The sequence below is a fragment of the Gekko japonicus genome, unplaced genomic scaffold, assembly GCF_001447785.1.
Source record: "Gekko japonicus isolate JY-2015 unplaced genomic scaffold, Gekko_japonicus_V1.1 scaffold265, whole genome shotgun sequence".
In the NCBI taxonomy this organism is placed as follows: Eukaryota; Metazoa; Chordata; class Lepidosauria; order Squamata; family Gekkonidae; genus Gekko; species Gekko japonicus.
Genome location: NW_015176459.1, coordinates 419,346 through 438,347, shown reverse-complemented (window position 1 = coordinate 438,347; position 19,002 = coordinate 419,346). Strand labels below are relative to the sequence as shown.

Genomic DNA, 19,002 nt, shown 5'->3' with positions numbered 1-19,002 from the left:
AAAACACTGCTTTGTAGCATTTTTACAGGGCAGTCATAAGAACACTTTCCAGAAAGTAAGACCCCTTTGAATAGACTTAAGCAGGATTTTGAATAGACTTGCTTACAATTGCATTCTTAGAGATGGATTTTGGCTGGCCCAATAGAAACTGTTCATTGCAAACAAACAAAATACCTCCCCACCCCCAAGAGCTATAAGGGTAAGATTTGTAACCCCATGCAGCAGACTTTTCAAGCTCTTGGTAAAAATTCATGGAGGGGGAAAGGGTTAAGCATTTACTACAGGGCCATACCCATACCAAATAATCTTAAGGGGGGGACAACATGTAAATTAGAGTTTAACATGTCATCTGGATGCACAAGAATTTGTTGGTAGAATCAGTCCCAATAGGCATCCCAAAATTCTCAAAGAACAAGTATCATTTACTTAAATTATTTACACATGTACACACACTATGAAAATTAAATACGCTACTTTCTACTTTGTGAAAGTACCCAAAACATGCATATTTATAAACCGATTAATATTTAAATAGCATGCATCCAAATGAGAGCCTGCTTATAAATACTCAGTGTTTCCAGTATTCATAGCGGGATTATCTCCAATAGTATTTGTATCCAGAGTTTCCTTTCATACTCTCTAGGATTCTATTTGCTTTTTTGATCAGTGCACGGGAAGCTCTGTAGGGCTTTTAAGACTTTGCTTCTCCAACATTAGTTCATAACCCATTTCCCAATTTAGTGTGCCAGATGTAAGAACTTACTATCTAGCAGCCAACCCATAACATGAAGTCATCATTCAGATGCTATGTTCTGCTGGGGTCTGGATTAAAGTAGTAACAGACAATATTGATAAACCACTACTAAGATTCCTGCACAATATTTTAGGAGTTCCTCAGTATGTTTCTGGAATAGCTCTGAGTGCCTAAGTTGGGGAGATGTCCTTTGAAGCAAAAGCCTAGGGAAGAGCATTTAATCTGAAATTTAGGATATTAAAATCAAATCCAGAATCAAGCTTCCTTGGACTAGTTAAGATAGACCACCACATAAGTGACTGGGATAGACTACTGGATCACAATTGCCGTGCCTGGATATTACCCAAGATGCAATGGGAACAATGAGTAGTCAAGAATTGACCCAGTTCACTAGAAGACATCTTAGGGACTTCAATTATGAGAGCACGCTGATCAGAGCCCATAGAGTGTGTTCATCCTTCTCAGTTGGCATTCTCTCTCCAACAAAAATGCCAAATTATCTCTCTGAGTTAATTATTCCAAAGTATAGAAGGGCTTTTATGTTAGCACTCCTGAATGCCTTACCCTCAGCAGTGACACAAGGAAGATTCAGTGAAATTCCATACTCAGACTCTGTAATTGTGGCAGCAACAAGACTGACTCTGTTGACCACATCTTCTTCGATTGTCCTAAATTCTCAGAACTAAGAGCTGAATTGATCTCCCCATTATTTAATCAGAACTCTCTTTCTCCAGAAACGAAATCATCCTGGGTACTCAAAGATAAACAAACCACTCTGTGTGGCAAAATTTTTGGCAGCTGTTAAGTTACACAATAACTAACTTTTAGGTTTCCCTCCCATGCATGTTTGCTGTTTATGACTTAGGTTGTAAAAACAGTAAGAAGCCAAAGTCATAGTTTGGGAAGGACCCCGAGACAATCCAAAGACGAGCAGTTCTCTAGATGTGTTAATTTTGACTGAAAAGCAAAAACAGAGGGGGACGGAACCTGCAAACTTGATCTGGGGAGCAGCACTGAAGGGAGAGGTATTCAAAATAAGTTTTTAGATAGCAGGATTTTAAGTGGCTGGGCAGATGAAGAAGAAGAGTTGGTTTTTATACCCCACCCTTCACTACCTGAAGGAGTCTCAGAGCAGCTTACAATCACCTTCACTTCCTCTCCCCACAACAGACACATCCTGTGAGGTAGGTGGGACTGAGAGAGTTCTGAGAGTACTGCTCTTGAGGCAACAGCTCTGAGAGAACTGTAACTGACCCAAGGTCACCTAGCTAGCTTCATGTGGAGGAGTGAGGAATCAAACCCGGTTCTCCAGATTAGAGCCCACCGCTCTTAACCACTATACCAAACTGGCTCTCTGGATGCATGATGATAACAGAGAGTGGGAAGTGACATGGAAGGAAAGAGGCTAAGTATTCTGCCAAAAAGTAGCCCTCCCTTAATGAAATTCATAAACACCAAGATGTCCCAAGAGCCAGTATCAGATCTCCTGAGACTTATTATCATTATCATTATTGTAGTAGTAGTAATAGTAGTAGTATTATAGTATTATTATTGTTGTTGTTGTTGTTAGTAGTATTAGTATTATTAGATTTTTAAACCACCCATTCCCTGTGGAACAGGGCTCAGGGGAGTGTACATCAGTGAAAAATTCATAAATGAAGCCCACAATTAAAATAAATACAGTAATCAACCTATTAACCTAATAAGATGGTGTTAAAACTATCAAACATACCACTGCCTCACAGGAGAGGGCAGGAAAAACAGGCGTGCCAGACAGATGGAAACCGTTGCTGTCCTCAACCAAATGCCTGGTAGAACATCTCTGCCTTGCAAGCCCTGCAGAACTGCATTAAGCAGAGAGTTCCACTAGGTTGAGGCCTGGTCAAGGATAGCTGGAGTTCTTGGGGGGCGGGGATACCAGGAGAGGCAGTCCCATCTTCGGGTGCCAGAGAATAAGCAGAGGAGGGAAGTTCAGGAGTGTATAGAAAGGATCCTGTGCAGGCTGGAGACACCAAACTCTCAGAGAATCTCTGGTTGACTCTCCTCTACCTGCCCTCCAAGTTTTGTGAGGATAGAATTTACAGGGTAAAAGTTATAGAAGAAGAAGAAGAGATTGGATTTATACCCCGCCCTTCACTCGGAGAGCCATCAAGTAGCAGCTGACTTATGGTAACCCCACTCAAGGGGGTTTCAAGGCAAGTGAGAAGCAGAGGTGGTTTTCTGTTGCTTTCCTCTACAGCTTTCCCTGGAGGTCTTTCAGCCAAGGATTAACCAGGCCTGACCTTGCTTAGGTTCTGAGATCAGAGGAGACTGGGCCATATCATGCCACCTTCCCTCCACACCGTGGGTGCAATTTGGATGGGATTAAATCTATTTTCTGTATTTGGGGGCTGTGTCATTACAAAAAACCAAGGTGTTTCTTATTTGGTTGCTTGGTCATTCTGAAAGTGAGGCAGTTTTAGGTTTTTACACAGATTAGTTTAGTTGCTTATTTATTTAGTACCTTTTATCTCTCCCTTCCCCTAAAGACTCTGGTCACCTCCTCTGTTTGATCCTCATAGCAACCCTGTAAGGTAGGTTACACTGAGAAAGAGTGAGTAAACCAAGATCACCCAGTCATTTTCACACTAAGCAGAAATTTGAACCTGGGTCTCTCAGGTTTCAGTCCAGCACTCCAACCATTAGGCTCTAATGTCATGAACATACACAGTGCTTTACAGTGTACTAAAACTAAACAACTACTCCCAAAAGGATGACAGGCTAAAATACACAAAATAAAAGCCTTTCATTTGCAGGATAAATGTAGAATTTAACACCGCTGTTGCTTTTGGCTCCAATCAATTATTGCATAAAAAAAAGAAAACGGGAGAACAATTTCCCAATAAACAAGGCAGGAAGTAGTAGCTCAGCATCTAGCAATGCCTCACCAATTGTCCAATTTTAACTACAACCAAGTAAGGCTAATTTAATAACATTTAAAGAGAAAAGAGGGAGTGGAGATATTTAAATAATAATATATTTCAGACTGAAAAATTGCTCCAAATTCTCTCCCCATAGAGCTTATGCCCTAAAGCAGCAAAGATCTATGGCACAAGTTATTAAAAACTATGACAGTTCCAAGATTTTTCCACCCCTTCCCATTTTCAATGGGCTCTTGATACTCATACAGTCTTTTATTTTACCATATGGTGCAAACAGTCATTCACCACCATTACAGTGAGGACTCCTGAGATGCTCCCTTATTTGAAGACCCATCACAGTAGATTAGGCTGGGTGCTAAAATTGCCAAATGTTTCAGGTGCTGTCAAATATGATTACAGCTCCCGAGATGATGGAATTTGGGGTCCGTTTCTCAAAAGGCAATCCACTTATTCTACAAATCTAGCTTTGCTCTGAACTTTCAAGCAAAAATGAGGCCTTTGAACTTTAATTCACTCCTCTCTGCCCTGAAATGATGAAACGATTAGTCACTTTGAATGAAACCCACTTCCAAGAGAGGATAGTTTGAGGGTAAAGTCAAAACAAGAAACACTGTGAACCTTTACATGGCATTAGAAGCTCACTGATGATCTGATCCTACAAAGGAAATCCTACAATAACTGCTTTCATGTTTAGAAGCCATTGCTTGATTGGGATGGAGACAAATACAAACTTCTTTGTCCTCTGCAGTTCAGCTTCAACCCTATAGCATATTAAGTTAAATATGACTGTCCTTCGACAAGAATCATCCAGCCACAGGAACTAAAGCAGACAGCAGCATCAGGTCCTGCAGGACCCTGGAGAGCTCCCAAGGAAGGCAGACATTGGTCAAAAGTGCAATGGATTCTTCTTGTCCACAAGCAGGATTTAAGAACATAAGAAGAAGAGCCCTGCATCAGATCAGTGATCTATCTAGTCCAGCACTGTCTCACACACTGGCCAGCCAGTTACTACGGAGGACCAACAACAGCACGTAAGGGGTGAGGCCTCCCCCTGACGTTGCCTCCTGGCACTGGTACTCAGACATTTACTGCCTCTGAATGTGGGGGTTCCCTTTGGTCACCATGGCTAGCAGGCATTGATAGAACTATCCTCCATGGACCTGTCTAACCCCCTTTAAAAATCTGTTTGTACTTGTGGCCATCATCATGTCCTCTGGTAGCAAATTCCACATGTTGACAGTGCTTCTTTGCTTAAATAAAGTTGCAGAAAACATAAAGGAGCAGTGCTCTGGTTCAGAAATATGCACTACCATGCATTAGATCAGTCACTGCTGTGCTCTCTGTCTCCTCGAATGGGGTCTTCAAAGAGCCATAGCAGGGTCACTTTAGACTTGTTACCAGAAGGTTTTGCGCTTACCAGTCACATTCAGAATCTAGTAATCCATATTTTCTCAGAAAATTCTTCAGGGAGTGAGCTCTCAGACAACATGCAGCAGCTTCTGGAACCATGAGACTTCTTGGACACATGATCCTAGCTAGAGGTCATTATCAAAGACCAGGTTCACTGCCAACATGTTGCAATACTCATTTGTTCACAAAGCATCCAGCCCAGCCCTTTCTCTACACTACAAGGTGTGGAGGAGAATATACCTTCGGATATGCATCACAATATAGATGGGAATGCACACCTCTAGTCAGTGCTAGGGATGCAGCTCTGCATACATATCTGAATTGGGCCTTCAATCTTTTTTGTTGATTTTTCTCAGTTCAAAGAGTTCAAAAGACAATTAATGCCCTTCTATTTAGTTTTCCAGCTGGGAAAAGATGTTCTCATAGGTGGACAATGCAATGTGGCAAAACAGAAGCTATGATTGGAACTGGGTTTCTCATATTCAGGTCACCATGGGATATTGCAGCCTACCAGAAAGCAAAGTCAGACAAAAATGTATCTAGAGGCTGAATATGAATTCAAAGATTCAGCAAAGGCCAATAAAAAAAGTCACAGACTAAGTCATCTTCCTCAACTAAAAATAGAAAAGCTCTAAGCCAATTTCATTTTCTTCAAAACCACTAGACAGTTAAAACCATTCAGCCTGCATTTGCCACAGAGCAACTAATTTTGAGTGTCCCTAAACTGGCTCAACAGCAAGTTGATTAAGTAACCGGGGCTGATTGTGTGATGTCCTCTGATTTGTCAAGCTCACTGAGGGAAAATCGGGTAAACTCACCTCCTTCTCCCTATTCTCTCCCTATTCTGCTAGCAGCTTGCATCAGTAAAGTGGTTTTACCCTGTTCCTCCTCATGGATGCACCACCCTGTACTGTCACATGTGTTGTTTGGGGGGGGGGGTCTCCAAGAGGATTTTTAGAGCAAGCAAACACTAGTCTGCTGTAGGATGGGGAAGGTATGGAAAAAATTGTTTTTCCAGCTCCTTCAGTAAATTTTCTTCTGGATCCAATCCCATACATGCACTCAGCAGTTTAGTATGTAGTATTTAATGATTAAATTCATTAATAACCATGAATGTCATGTCCCTAGACAGGAAAATAGACTTCTTATTTGAATCTGCAAGCCACTGTCCTGGAGGTCAAATGTAAGTGATCAGACAGGCACAGCTTTGTTTATCCAGTAACCTTCAGCAATGTTAACTAACACACTGGGGGCCTCCATTCACATCAGGCCCTGGAACAATTTGCCCTCTTTGTTCCTCTTATACCCTTTGCTAGTTTTAATACCCCTAGTTACTAAAATAATCTCGACAGGATTATTTCCTTCCCTTTCCATATACCGTCTAATTGACACACCTTCTTTCCCATAAGTATTTGAGACCCCATGTACTAGTTCGTCCCCACACTCACTTCCACAGGCTCTGTTATCATTTTTTTTGCTAATATCAGTAGCTCACAATGATCTGAAATAATAAACTGAAGAGCTTCCCTTCTTTTCCAATCTGTCTGTCAAGAGACAGCAAGTAGGAGTAGCTAGGATAGGGTTGCCAGGTCCCCCGGGGTGGGGGGTTCCCCACTCAATGGGCCCCTTACCTGCTGGCCCGGATCCAGCTGCCGAGGGAACCCCACCCCCAAAGTGCTGGGATCGCGGCGATGTGCCCAGGGAGATGATGTCACCTGCCGGGCATGTTGTGGGGGGGACGTTCTCTCATTTGGGGGAAAACTCTATGTTTTCTCCTCAAATGATAGTGGTCCCGCCCCCAACATGCGTGACACAATGATGTCATTTCCGGGTTACCGAATCTGAGTTACTGAAGCAAATAAGACAAATAACTCTCATCTCTGCTTAGAAGGCAAATAGCCAGAGAGAGACCAGGATGTGTAGACTCAAGCCTCGGATACTAAACCTGGGCCTGGGCTCTACCACTACAGCTGCAGGTACAGGGTCCCATGACTGAATGCTCTTTCAAATTCCCTCTGCATACAGAACTGTGGAGAGAACTGTTTGGTCCCTTCCCTGACTGACTCGGTGTTGCTCTCCAGGCCTAGCCAGTCTAGCTACTAACAGGCCGATATGCCAATATTCCAACTGATCAATGCATTTGCTTGTGTAAAAGCTCTGTGGAAGATCTACCACATTATGTCCTGACCTTTATATCTGGGTCCCAGGAACATATTCCTGGCTATGATTTTAGCTAATTTACAGTCTTTTTCAGATCCTGAAAAATTAGTTTATATGCTCTCCAATATGGAGCTTTCTGTTTCCTACAGATTGGCCCTTTTTGCCCTGGCTGCTAGGAAGATTAGAGTGAACTTTGTTTCTAAGAATACCTCTAACGGAATTGTTTTAGTATTATTGTGCTGACTGAATGCTGAGGTTTTAGAATTTTAACTTTGCCTGCCTTTAATTACGTTTTAGAAATGTTTTAATTGTGAAGGCCAATGGCCATGAACAATAAATTCTATACAGTACAATAAATGGGGGTGGATGACCACTATGGGGAGATCATGTTGCTGTTTCAGTTCATTCTTGCTTTTGTTATCTCATCATTTTTACTCAACAAGCACATGAAAGGACATTTGTTTTATTTTAAACTAGTTTTTTCCAGACTTTGGGGAGGAAACAAAGGTTATGTTCCTGTCCCCCCATGTTCTTTTCCCAGGCTCCTTTGCCAAAGACGCCAATCATCTACATTCATCCATTGCTGTCCTGTAGCCACTGCCTCAAGTGCCAGATTTGGTTTTGTAACTTCTGGCTGTTGAGCCCAAACTTAGGGTAGATCATTCAATAATTCAAGAATGAAACCAGAACAATTCTACATTGGATTTAGGAGTATAAAGCAAAGCATATGGTGGAAAGGGGAACGATTCTTCTTACCTCTTTCTGTGTCATAGAGGTACACAAATTTCTCCCAGTTGTAATACATCAGGAGGCTCAAGATGGCTCCTTTCAGAGCTGGCCGCATTTGAATGACAAACTGCACATCAGCATCAGTCGGGAAACTGGGAGTGATGAATGACGTGTGCAGTGCCCCACAAAACGATGTCAGTGTGTTCATCGACATCTGGTCATAGAATCCAAAGATGGCATAGACGCCTCTGGAGAACTGTGAACAGACTGAAACAAAAAAAGGGAAAAGCTATTACAAAGAGGAACAATTGTCGAAGGGTGATTCTAACACCTTGATAAACAAGAAAGCATTGCAGTCAGATCCAGAAGGAAGCCAGGCTATAGAGCTGAAGGATCCATGATATTGGCCCAGTCTGCATTTGCTATGTAAAGCTGTTCCATGCCGCTGTGGTGCCAACTTCCCATTTGGCTCAGTATAAAGATTTCCTCTGTCTACATCAGGACACAAGTTGTTTAGGAAGAGCATGCGAGCTGGGGGGGGAGTGGCCAGAGGAAATGGCACCAGCACCCCCACACACACAGAAAGTTAAAAGGAATGACCTGGCAGAGGGGGAGGTGGGGGGGGCAGGAAAGATGGAACGAGCTGGGTAAAAACCACAAAACACCCAGCAGTTGCCAGGCAGGGCATTCTGGAGACTGCCCCAGGAAATAACAAATGGTTCAGGGGTGGGCATTCTTCCAAAACCCCCCCCCCCCATATGATCACAGAAAAATGTTCCCTGGCTGCTTTTAAATGCAGACAACTGGATTTTTAGCTAACTTGTTTCCTTTGTGACAATTTGCATATTTCCTTAGAAAAGATGGGTGGGGGAGAGAGTTCAGCACCAGTTGTCTGCTTTTTGCTCACAGTGGCTTGACGGTGGGGAGGAGCAGTTGTTCTACCTTAAAACCACATTCAGATAAGGCGGTGAGACGCTGTAGTGACCTTGGAGTCACCACTAAATGGCAATAAAATGATGCAGACAGCCGATGCTGAGATGAAACAATGGGAGAGTGGATGCGGCATGAAATGCAGACAGAAATTTGTGAGACAATGTGAGATCATTTGCACAGTGGTGGGAAATACCAATGCAGATTGGACCATTGTCTTCACAATGACTCCATACTGTAAAACAGAAAGGGCATGGAAGGGAAGGGAGAAATAGAAATAACAAGTATTCGGATTCCTGTTGATATTGCTACAACCCACAGTTCCTTTGGGAAGGCCCATAGCTCAGTGGTACAGCACATACTTTTTATGCATAAGGTTCCCGTTTTGCCAGTTGCTGATTTGGTCATTTTTTTTTTGTCATGCTTCAAAACAGATGGATGGAATTTATGAACTCTGGCATACACGAACACACTGTTCTGTGCATTCATGTCTGCAGAGCTGAGTCTTGCTATCCGAAAGTGATTTTATAGGTATAATCTCCATTGGTGTTTGGAAACCAACCATTTCCTAGTAATGATATATTTTATTGCGCAAGATCCATGGAGAAATAATTGCCAGAGATAGAGGCTACAACCTTTGCTGTAAATGCATGGTATTGCATTCCCAAGTACCATCCCTAGAACATTCATTACTTCCACAAATCATAATATTTAGGTTCTCAAAAGCCTGTTAAAGCAATTTCAGAAGGAAAAAGAAAAGAGATCCACCACAATAGCTCATTGACACGACATCAGAGGTAATGTCTTAAACAGGTATTCAGTAAGGAAAAAAATCCTTTTCATCATTTACCACCCCCCACATTCAAATATACAAAACCATTAAGAAGAGCAGGTTTTATTCCAGAGTGGTTAAGCATTATGATCAACCGCAAAACAAACAGCATTTGCATATTCAAAACAGGGCAGATGCTTTTGGATAGCAAGCAGATATTTACTGGGCTCATGGAAGGAATCAAATAAAGCACTGGATTTAAATAGAGGAAAATTTTAGGTGCCGTGTCAGCAGCCAAAAAGAAGACATAAAACAGATGGAATACTACATTTGTTTCCCCCCCTCCCTGGGGCCTGACAGAAGTATTAAATCCATTGCTACAACTACACATGCCAGGAGGAGATAAATATATGGGGTTTACAGTGTTGGGGAGGGGGAGCACCCACACAATACATTGGCTAACAGGCAAAGCAGAAGGAGGAGGAATAGCAACAGCATCTAGTATGATTACTTTTGGTATGGGCTCTTGGAGAAGGCCACAGGCTTGCATTTAAGGTTCCTGGTTTACGTCTCTGTATCTTAGGAAGCAGGGCTGGGAAAATCTCTGTCAAAACTCCAATTGCCAGTCCCAATGGAAACTACTGAGATAAATGAACAAAATGGCTAACTCCAAATAAAGCAGTTTCATATGTTCACCAATTTTCCTTTCTGATCCTCAGTGGTTTATTGCTCTTCTATGGCAGATACCATAGGCAGAGGTCATTTCGGGGGGGAACACGGGGGAACGCAGATCCCCCGGGTGATGTGCGGGGGGCGGGGCACATGACGAAGCCCCGCCCCCTGCTTCCGGCCGCCCCGCTTCCGGCCCTTATTCAGCCAGGAGGAGGCAGGAGAAGAGGGAGGGTAAGTTGCTTCCTCCCTGCCTCTCCCCACCCCTGCCTGCCTGGGGCCAGGGAGGGCCTTCGCGGGGCTTCCTTGCAGTCCCGCCGGCCTTGCAGGTCCACAGCCGGGCCCCTAATGGGGTTCGGCAGTGGAGCTGCAAGGCCGGAGGTGGCGGCCGGGACCGTTGGGGGCGGGGTGTGTGGCCTTATGACACATTTCTGGTGATGTCAGGGGGTGTGGCCTTATGACACACTTCCGGTAATGTCAGGGGGTGTGGCATATGCTAATGAGTTATGCTAATGAGTTCCCCTAGCTCTTTTTCTACGAAATGACCGCTGACCATAGGCATATGTACCAGGCATTTTCCTGATGGTATGGAGTGGGTGTTAAGGGAGATAGGGATAATTCATCATTGTATCCTTTCGGACTTTAGCCATGGAGCAATAAAGTGGAGTTGTCTTCTTACACCCCCTCCCAGTCATTTCCCAGTCTCACTTGCTGGGAACACGCAGGCAAGAAGATTGCAGGGATCTGTTATAATTTCTCATATTTTTACCACTAGTTACATTCTAGGGACTACTGTCAAATATTTCCATGCTAAATCGTGGTATTAACACTAAAAAATTAAAGCCATTGCTTTGTCAATATTCCCCTCTCCTTAACTTTTCAGATAACCCCACAAATGTGTTTTTGTTTCATGCTCAAGATAAGCCAACATTTAAAGTTCTAGTGTTGTCATTCTCACCCCTCCCTCCATTTCTTTTCCTGATTTAGCAAGCAGAGAGGAACCCAAACTGAGCTTTTAATATCAACACATCCCATCTCCTAAACCTCTTCAGCCCCTGTAGTGAATTTGGCAACATCTGCGGCACAGACATACAGAGTTAAAAGAATGGGGTCTTCTCAGATGCTTGTTTTATAATATAGTATATAAATAGAAGAGAGCAATTGCTGCAGGGAATGCATCTGGCTTACTTAGGAAACCAGTTCTGATTATGATTGGAAGAACTGCCTGCAAGAAAATGAACTTTAAATTTAGAATGCAAAAAAATTGCTAGGAAAGCCAGTGAGTTCTAAAGATATCACATTTACGACACTATTCTGAGAACAGGATAAATGTTACAGTCTTTGGCCTGAGTAGTCATCATACATTTGCTCCAGCAACTGTCTTTTTCTAATCCCGTGTTCCCATTGTGGACTTTTGGATGTCATGTTATGATGTTAAAAAGCAGCTAGTGTGAATGACTAGTGTTTACATTTTTCAGGATTCAGTCCCACTTCTGCAGTGTTGAGCGTGAGGAAGAACTCCATCTTGATTCTAGCTCACATGCATCCCAATGTGTGCTCATGAACACTAAAGCCCGATGCAGGGCATAGCCGGCCCTTTCACACATTGCAACTGTAATCAAGAATAGGGTACTTAGGTTCAAACAGCAGAAATGGGTGCCTTCAAAGTAACATCCTTTTATTAGCAAGAAACTACAGAGGTGGGAGCAACTGGTTACAGGAGAGGAGAGCTCATGCCATCTACAGTTCTAGCCAACAAACAGAACTAAAGAGCAGGGACTCCCCTTCTATGAGACTAAACCAACACACACATAAATATCAGAGGAGGGACACAGACTGTTCCATTGTAACACGTACGATACACCACAGAAACTGCTGAAGTATGTTTGAAATGATTGATAATATAAGGTCCCGGTCACACGGAGGGGTTTGGCCCGGGAGCGGGACGGATCGGGGGCACAGCAAATGAGCGCGATCTCACCGCAACATCTGGGAAGCGGCGCGCACCCGTCCCCGATCCGTCCCTACCCCTGAAAACCTGCTGCATAAAAGAACCACCGACAGAGGTGGTCTTACCTGAAAGGCCGTGGCCAGCGTGGCCATGGGATCGCCGGCGCGTCCTTCTGCCGGCTCATCCCCGGCTCCTGGCCAAACTGTGCATGCGCACACATGCGCAGCCGGCTGCCTCGGTCTCCTGACCATGGCTTCCTCCCCGGAATCTGATCGTGCCGGGGAGCAATGGCGCCATGGCTCAGGGGATCTGTGTGATCCCGCCGCCGGGTGTCTATTTTGGTGCGGCTTCCAAAAGCCGCACTTAGGCCGCGCATTTCCCTCCTCGTGTGGCAGGGGTCTAATATGGGTTTTTCAAATACATCTTTAACCAAAAGAAAATGTTCTTGGCTTTTATAATCAGTGGCGGAGAGGCTATTGCAGAGTTATCCAGTACAGTACACAGGAGGTGGAGTAGAACCTTCAGCAAGTTGTAACCTTGTGGGAAGGGGGGGTAGGTAATAATGCTTGTAGGACAGTCCTAAGTAGACTTCCACCCTTCTAAGCCCATCAACGTCATTGCACTGGTGTATATATAAGAATTTGGATGTAACAGTTAGGGATGCCAAGTGCCAGCTTCTCCCTGAGTTACAGCTGATCTTCAGGCGACAGAGATCCGTTCCCCTGGAGCAAGCAGCCCCTTTGGATGGTGGACTCCACGGCATTACACCCTGCTGAGGCTCTTCCCCAGACCCTCCCCTCCCCAGGCTCTACCCCCAAATCTCCAGGAATTTTTCAAGCTGGAGTTGGGAGCTCTAGTTACAAACATGTGCCTATTTCCATCTGTGAAACGCTGGAGTGTATGTATGTCCATAGCACTCACAATGGCTTCATAGGCTTTCTTTCCACCTAAAAATGCAGAGCGGTTCCCACTCCCCTTCCCCTGTGTCATCCAGAAAGAGAAAGCCGGCTTTAATGCGCTCCATCTCCATTTGAAGTACATTGTGGACAGAATGGGAAATGCATAAATGGGTTGTTAAATAAGCAATTCCGATAAGTTACGATGGAGCAAACAGCAATATAATATTCTCTAAAGAAACGCCGGCCTCCGCAGGCTCATCTCCTTAATAATTACTGCTCCTTAGAAACGCTTTCCACTTTTATTCACTTAAGTTTAATATTTATTTCAAAGTGAAAAAAAGAGAGAGAGGACACTAATCATTTTTATTTTAGCCTTTCCGCTGCAGAGAATTTCACAGCACACTGGATTTGTCTTTCTGACAGTGCTGCGGAGGTCAGGGCATTGTTTAGAATATGCCCAGGGTTTCTTCGCTTTGCTGTAAATCCCTGTAGTAGGGTGAAGATAGAATTTGCTAGGTATCATCTGGGAGAAAGGGTGTGTGTGTTCCTCTGCCCAAGATCCCAGGGCTTAAAACTGGTCACTCTGAAGCTAGCCCTGCAGGAGTGAATGGGGCTTAACAGTATAAGCTCTCCAACACATTCTGTGAGGTGCAGTTGAAACCCAGAGATGACTGCACCTGTCCAATTCCAACCACGCTCCTGCTGAGGATAGGAAGAACTGTAACCTGGTTCAGATGACATACCTGGGAGTAGTGAACACACGTTGAAAAGAACTGACATGTTCCATTGCACAACTGCATGAAACATGCAAAGATGGGTACGTATTTACACCAGTACCACGGGATGGGCATGAGGCTTTTTCCATGTTAAAATTAATTATGTAAAAGTGGGGCACAGGTGTGTACTTCATGTAATTGTTCACATGTGGAGACTCCCGCATTATATGCATGTTCATCCAGCCTTGTGGTGCAATGGGTAGAATGCTAGACTAGGATCTGGGAGACCCAGGTTTGAATCTCCACTCTGCCATGGAGGCCTTGAGCCACTCACACACTCCCAGCTTAAGTTGTGAAGCTGCTCTGAGTCCCTACCGAGGAGAAATACTTTAACTAAATAAATTGATGTTGTCCAAACAGGGCTTACCTGTACCTACTACTCCTTAAAAGAATACCGGGCTTTCTGCATTTTCCTCCAATTCTCTCTCTTCATTTGGTACACGACAACAATGGATTTTTCAGCCCAGTCTACTGAATTTGGCTGAGATCTAACTGTTTATCTAACACCATTTCCCCTGTCTCAGCTTTTCTTTACCATGGCAAACCCATTATTGTAATTCAGTTTCCAAAACAGGACAGACTCTTTTCAAAAGCAAAATAAACCCCACAATGACCAAGATTCTCTGGGAGGAAGGCATGAGAGTTAAACGGATCTAAAAGCAACACAGATGTTCAATATATGTATGCCCCAAGTGACTTACTGCAACTATCAGCACCAAAACAGAACTCAACAGGGTGATTCAGACATGTAAAAGCAAAGTAGCCAAAGTGAAACATTTTAAGTCCAATTGCTTATATGTGGGGGAGTAGAATAACGGTGTTAGCTGACACCCTTCTGTTCTTAGCCATTGCAAAGAAATAATATGGTAATCTGGATTATCCCGGCAAAACTGGCATAATCAAACAATGAACCACACTTGGGGCCTCGTTCCTCGTGTTTCCGGAACAGGACATTGAAGCAACTGACTTCTGCCTGAAAGCAGACTGTACACTGCTGAGTCATAGTACTGAAAAACTGCCAAGAAGCTGCTAAAATGAGGCAGTGCCCATAGGAAGAGTTCTGCAGTGAAAGCATTACTTCTGCTGAAAAAAACCGCAAGTCCTCGAAACAAAAATGAACAACAACAAAAAAAGGTCAACCTTCTACCACTGATATGACTCTCACCCAGCAGCCCAGTTGCCTGCAGGGTGTGTGTGTGTGTGTGTGTGTGTGTGGGGGGGAACGGGGGGGATAAGCATAGTTCTTTTAGTTGTCAATTTTAGTTTTTATTGAGAAAATAAAAGAAAGGGAGGAAAAGAAAGAACATACATAAAATAGAAAAGAGCAAGAGTCCAGTAGCACCTTAATTAAGACTAAACAACATACGTGGCAGGGGATGAGCTTTCGTGAGTCACTGCTCACTTCTTCAGATACAGCGGAAGTATCTGAAGAAGTAAGCAGTGACTTATGAAAGTTCATACCCTGCCATGTATGTTGTTAGTCTTTAAGGTGCTACTGGACTCTTGCTCTTTTCTACTGCTACCGACAAACTAACACGGCTACTCATCTTGATACATACAATAGAAGGCTTCCAATTTTCTCTACAACAAATATAAATTTGACTACAGTTTTTCCTTGCTCTATATGTAGACTAAAGAACTCTCTCGCTTTTTTGTATCTTAATATCTTAATCATCAAACCCACAAATTATCAAGTCATTATTGTCTTTTTCCTGCAAAAAGACTATAAGGCAATAAGTATTGTTCTGATGCCGCAACGTATCAATTCCTGTGTGAACCTGAAAGTGAAGTCATTGCCTCAGCACAAGAGAAGAGAAGAAGAAGAGAAGAGATTGGATTTATACCCCGCCCTTCACTACCCAAAGGTGTCTCAGAGCGGCTTACAAACTCCTTTCCCTTCCCCTCCCCACAACAGACACCCTGTGAGGTAGGTGGGGCTGAGAGAGCTCTTGACAGAAACTGCTCTTTTTCAAGAACAGCCCTTATCAGAACTATGGCTTTCCAAGGGTCATCCAGCCAGGTGCAAGTGGAGGAGTGGGGAATCAAACCTGGTTCTTCCAGATTAGAGTCCACACACTTAACCACTACACCAAACAACGCTCTAGGATTTAACGAGCCACAGAGTTTTGAGAGACTCCTAAAGCACTGCATGAACATGACGACATCCCTTCTGGGTTCACTTTCTAAGTGATGTCATGGTGTTAGAATGCCACCTACTGGCATGCCCCTGCCCTCCTGAACCTCCCCCCAGTTGCCAGTGCTGGGCTGGCAGCCCTGATGGAACCAGTGATGCTTTCAGAAGTCAGTAACGGTACAGTTCAATACAAGGGGACAAGCCCTGGTCAAACCTGGGACATCATCCGTTTCAATAGTTTGCTGAGGAAGCTTTAGTAACACAGTATAATGTATTCTCTGAGCATACAAAGTATCTCCAACGAACCCAAAATGCATTTTTTTTAAAATCTGTGCTACCTTCCTTATCAAGTATTTGTTTTCTTTTGCATTCCTGAGCTCTGCTCACGAAGCTGAAATTTATGTAGCATTTGAGCCATTATGCCATCTTTATTCTAGCCGATTGCCTGAAAAGCTGAAAATTATGCAGAAGTTTGAGGGAAACTCATGCATGAAATTGGTACTTTAGTCTGCAACCTGCCAGATTTGAACAAAAAGCTCTCCAAACCCTCTCTGTATTCCAGCTCCTGCCTTGGTTTAGGAGACTTAGGGATACCCCATCTAAGTTCAGAGCAAGATCTGTGTTCTATTCACTATGGCTAATCAAGGCTGGCACTTTCCCCTGGGAGAAATATATACAAAGCTACCATTTTTTTTGCCAGTATTAACAAAGTGGAAGTTAGCGCTTTGAATAGAACCTCTGAGCAAGCCAACAACTCTGTTTTAAAAACCAGATGGTGGTAGTTTAATAATGTTCCATATGAGATGTGATAGCTTGGCTGTCTGTCTAGTTCTAATATTGGCCAATAATTCATAGGCAAGGCAGTATAGCTTACCAGAAGAATGGAAGCTTTGTTCAATTCCTGCCCTGGAAACTTGGGATACAGATCTCGGGTTCAGGGTGCTGAGAAAGACACGCTCTGAGACCTTGGAGAGCTGTTGCCAGATACCACCACCAAAAGGCTTAATTTGTGCTGTGGCTCAAATCCCACCAACTGTTTTCAATAGGAAGTCTCACTCCTGGGATGGATAAAGAACAGATCTAAAATGCCCTTGAATCGGTGCAGAGTGCAATATGAGTTAATTATGGAGCGACTAAATATTAGATCACTGAGTGAGGAATCCAGAAAAATGAGCTCTCTTGCTAGAAATAAAATATCACTGAGCTATTCTAGAGAGATCTGATTCTGTATACGGCAGCCAGACATTCATCTATGAACAACCACACAGTCAGGTGAGCCACCAGGAAAGACATTTTGCTGTGGACGAACACCTCAGTAAGAGATCCAGCTTCATTCAGCGGGATTATTGTGAGCGATAAAATGGCTTATGGCTTTATTCCCAGGCATCTAATCAATCAAATGATTTGCTGTTCCCAAAACAAGATCGCTTGTGACACAGAATTCTGAAAATGGCTGACGACATTGCGCCGAACACATGGACAGAGCTGCCATTGCATACTCACAGTGTACAATATGAGAGAGGCTGTACTATCGCGTGCTTGAATGGAGCCACCCTTAAAAGATCCCCTACACATTTCAAAAAGGCATTAAAATCTCATTAAAACTGGTTGAAAGCCAGACCAAAGTGAGGAACCATATGGCTCCTTATCCACATTTAAAACCATACATTTTATACCAAAAACTAGATAAGGCCCCTGTGAAGACCCCTTCTCAGGTAAAGGGAACCTCAGGAGCCCAAACCTTTCCCGACAGGTAAGAAAGAATGGCACCAATAGCAGGGTTTAAAAATGAAATACGAGGAAAGATTTATTCTTAACGAAAGGCAGGGAAATGGGAAAAGGTTTTATAATAGCAAACAGTTGGCAACGAACAAATGAAGTTATACAACCAATAAACTAGGGTTCCCCTGATTAGGCTCTGAATACCAACTAGCCCCTGTGTGAGTGGATGTCTCTTGTTTAACCTGGGTCTGACCTTTTACTCTGACACAACCCTTCAGTGGAGTCTGCTCTGCCCCTCTCTCTGGGACATCCTGCCACTGTCTCCCAGACTGAGTGTTTTCTCTCTGAAGGCAGCCACTCAAAAGGCCCCCTCCTCCATTAGATTCAATCTCTCCCAAAAAGAACACCTCCAACCACCCTTCCAACTGTCAGCTCTCCTTCCCCCCCAGCCCCCTCATGGATGCTTCCGTTGTCCTGGAGGCGACTCACCAATCAGAGTGAACCTCTGCTACTACCTCCCCTCAGAGTGTTTTTTTCCTAGTTCATCACACCTACCATAACTCCAAGTTAACAATTTCCTTGACTGACCTGGGCGTTTCTTCTCCCATCCCTACTTCTGCTCCAGAGGCTGTAACTGGAAGAATGCCAAGCCAGCCCAATGGACTCATTAAAGTAAGGACATGAATATGTGCTGTATCTTGCTGCTAGGCCTTATCCAGCTCTAAAAATACTTATATGACATAATCATTTTCCAGAATACTGAAAGAAGGTAGCGCCTTGATCTAAGGAACTCGCAACAGGGTTTTGCTAAATGATTCACACAAAATGGATTTTTGGAGACAGACTGGAAGAAAAGGAGAGACATGGCATCACACAGCTATTATGGGAGGCAGTTGCAGACAAAATGAACAGAAAGGGGGAAAGGAAAGAGTTTGAGGAAGCTAGAGGACTGAATATCACAGGCAGCTATTGTCACAACCCCTGAGGCAGGCCTTTCACTTTTTTTGCATCATACTGTACTGGTTGTTTAATATATGCATGTGCCTATATTGTGCCTTGCTATGCCTTAAGTTTAAAGGACCTATTCTTGTTATATCTTCAAGGGTAAGATTAAGAATTGACACTCATGCACTTCTTCCCCACTAACAGCAGAAAGATAGCAATGAAAAGAAAAT

At 43.6% G+C, this 19,002-nt stretch overlaps 1 protein-coding gene across 1 annotated transcript in view; it reads right to left on the bottom strand.

Moving 5' to 3' along the window:
* Window positions 1–19,002, bottom strand: part of GRIA3 (glutamate receptor, ionotropic, AMPA 3) — a 273,089-nt gene that overhangs the window by 187,894 nt on the left and 66,193 nt on the right. Inside the window, exon 3 of the mRNA XM_015426982.1 lies at window positions 8,002–8,241. Coding sequence (XP_015282468.1) covers window positions 8,002–8,241 — 240 coding nt within the window. The remainder of the gene's footprint in view (window positions 1–8,001; window positions 8,242–19,002) is intronic.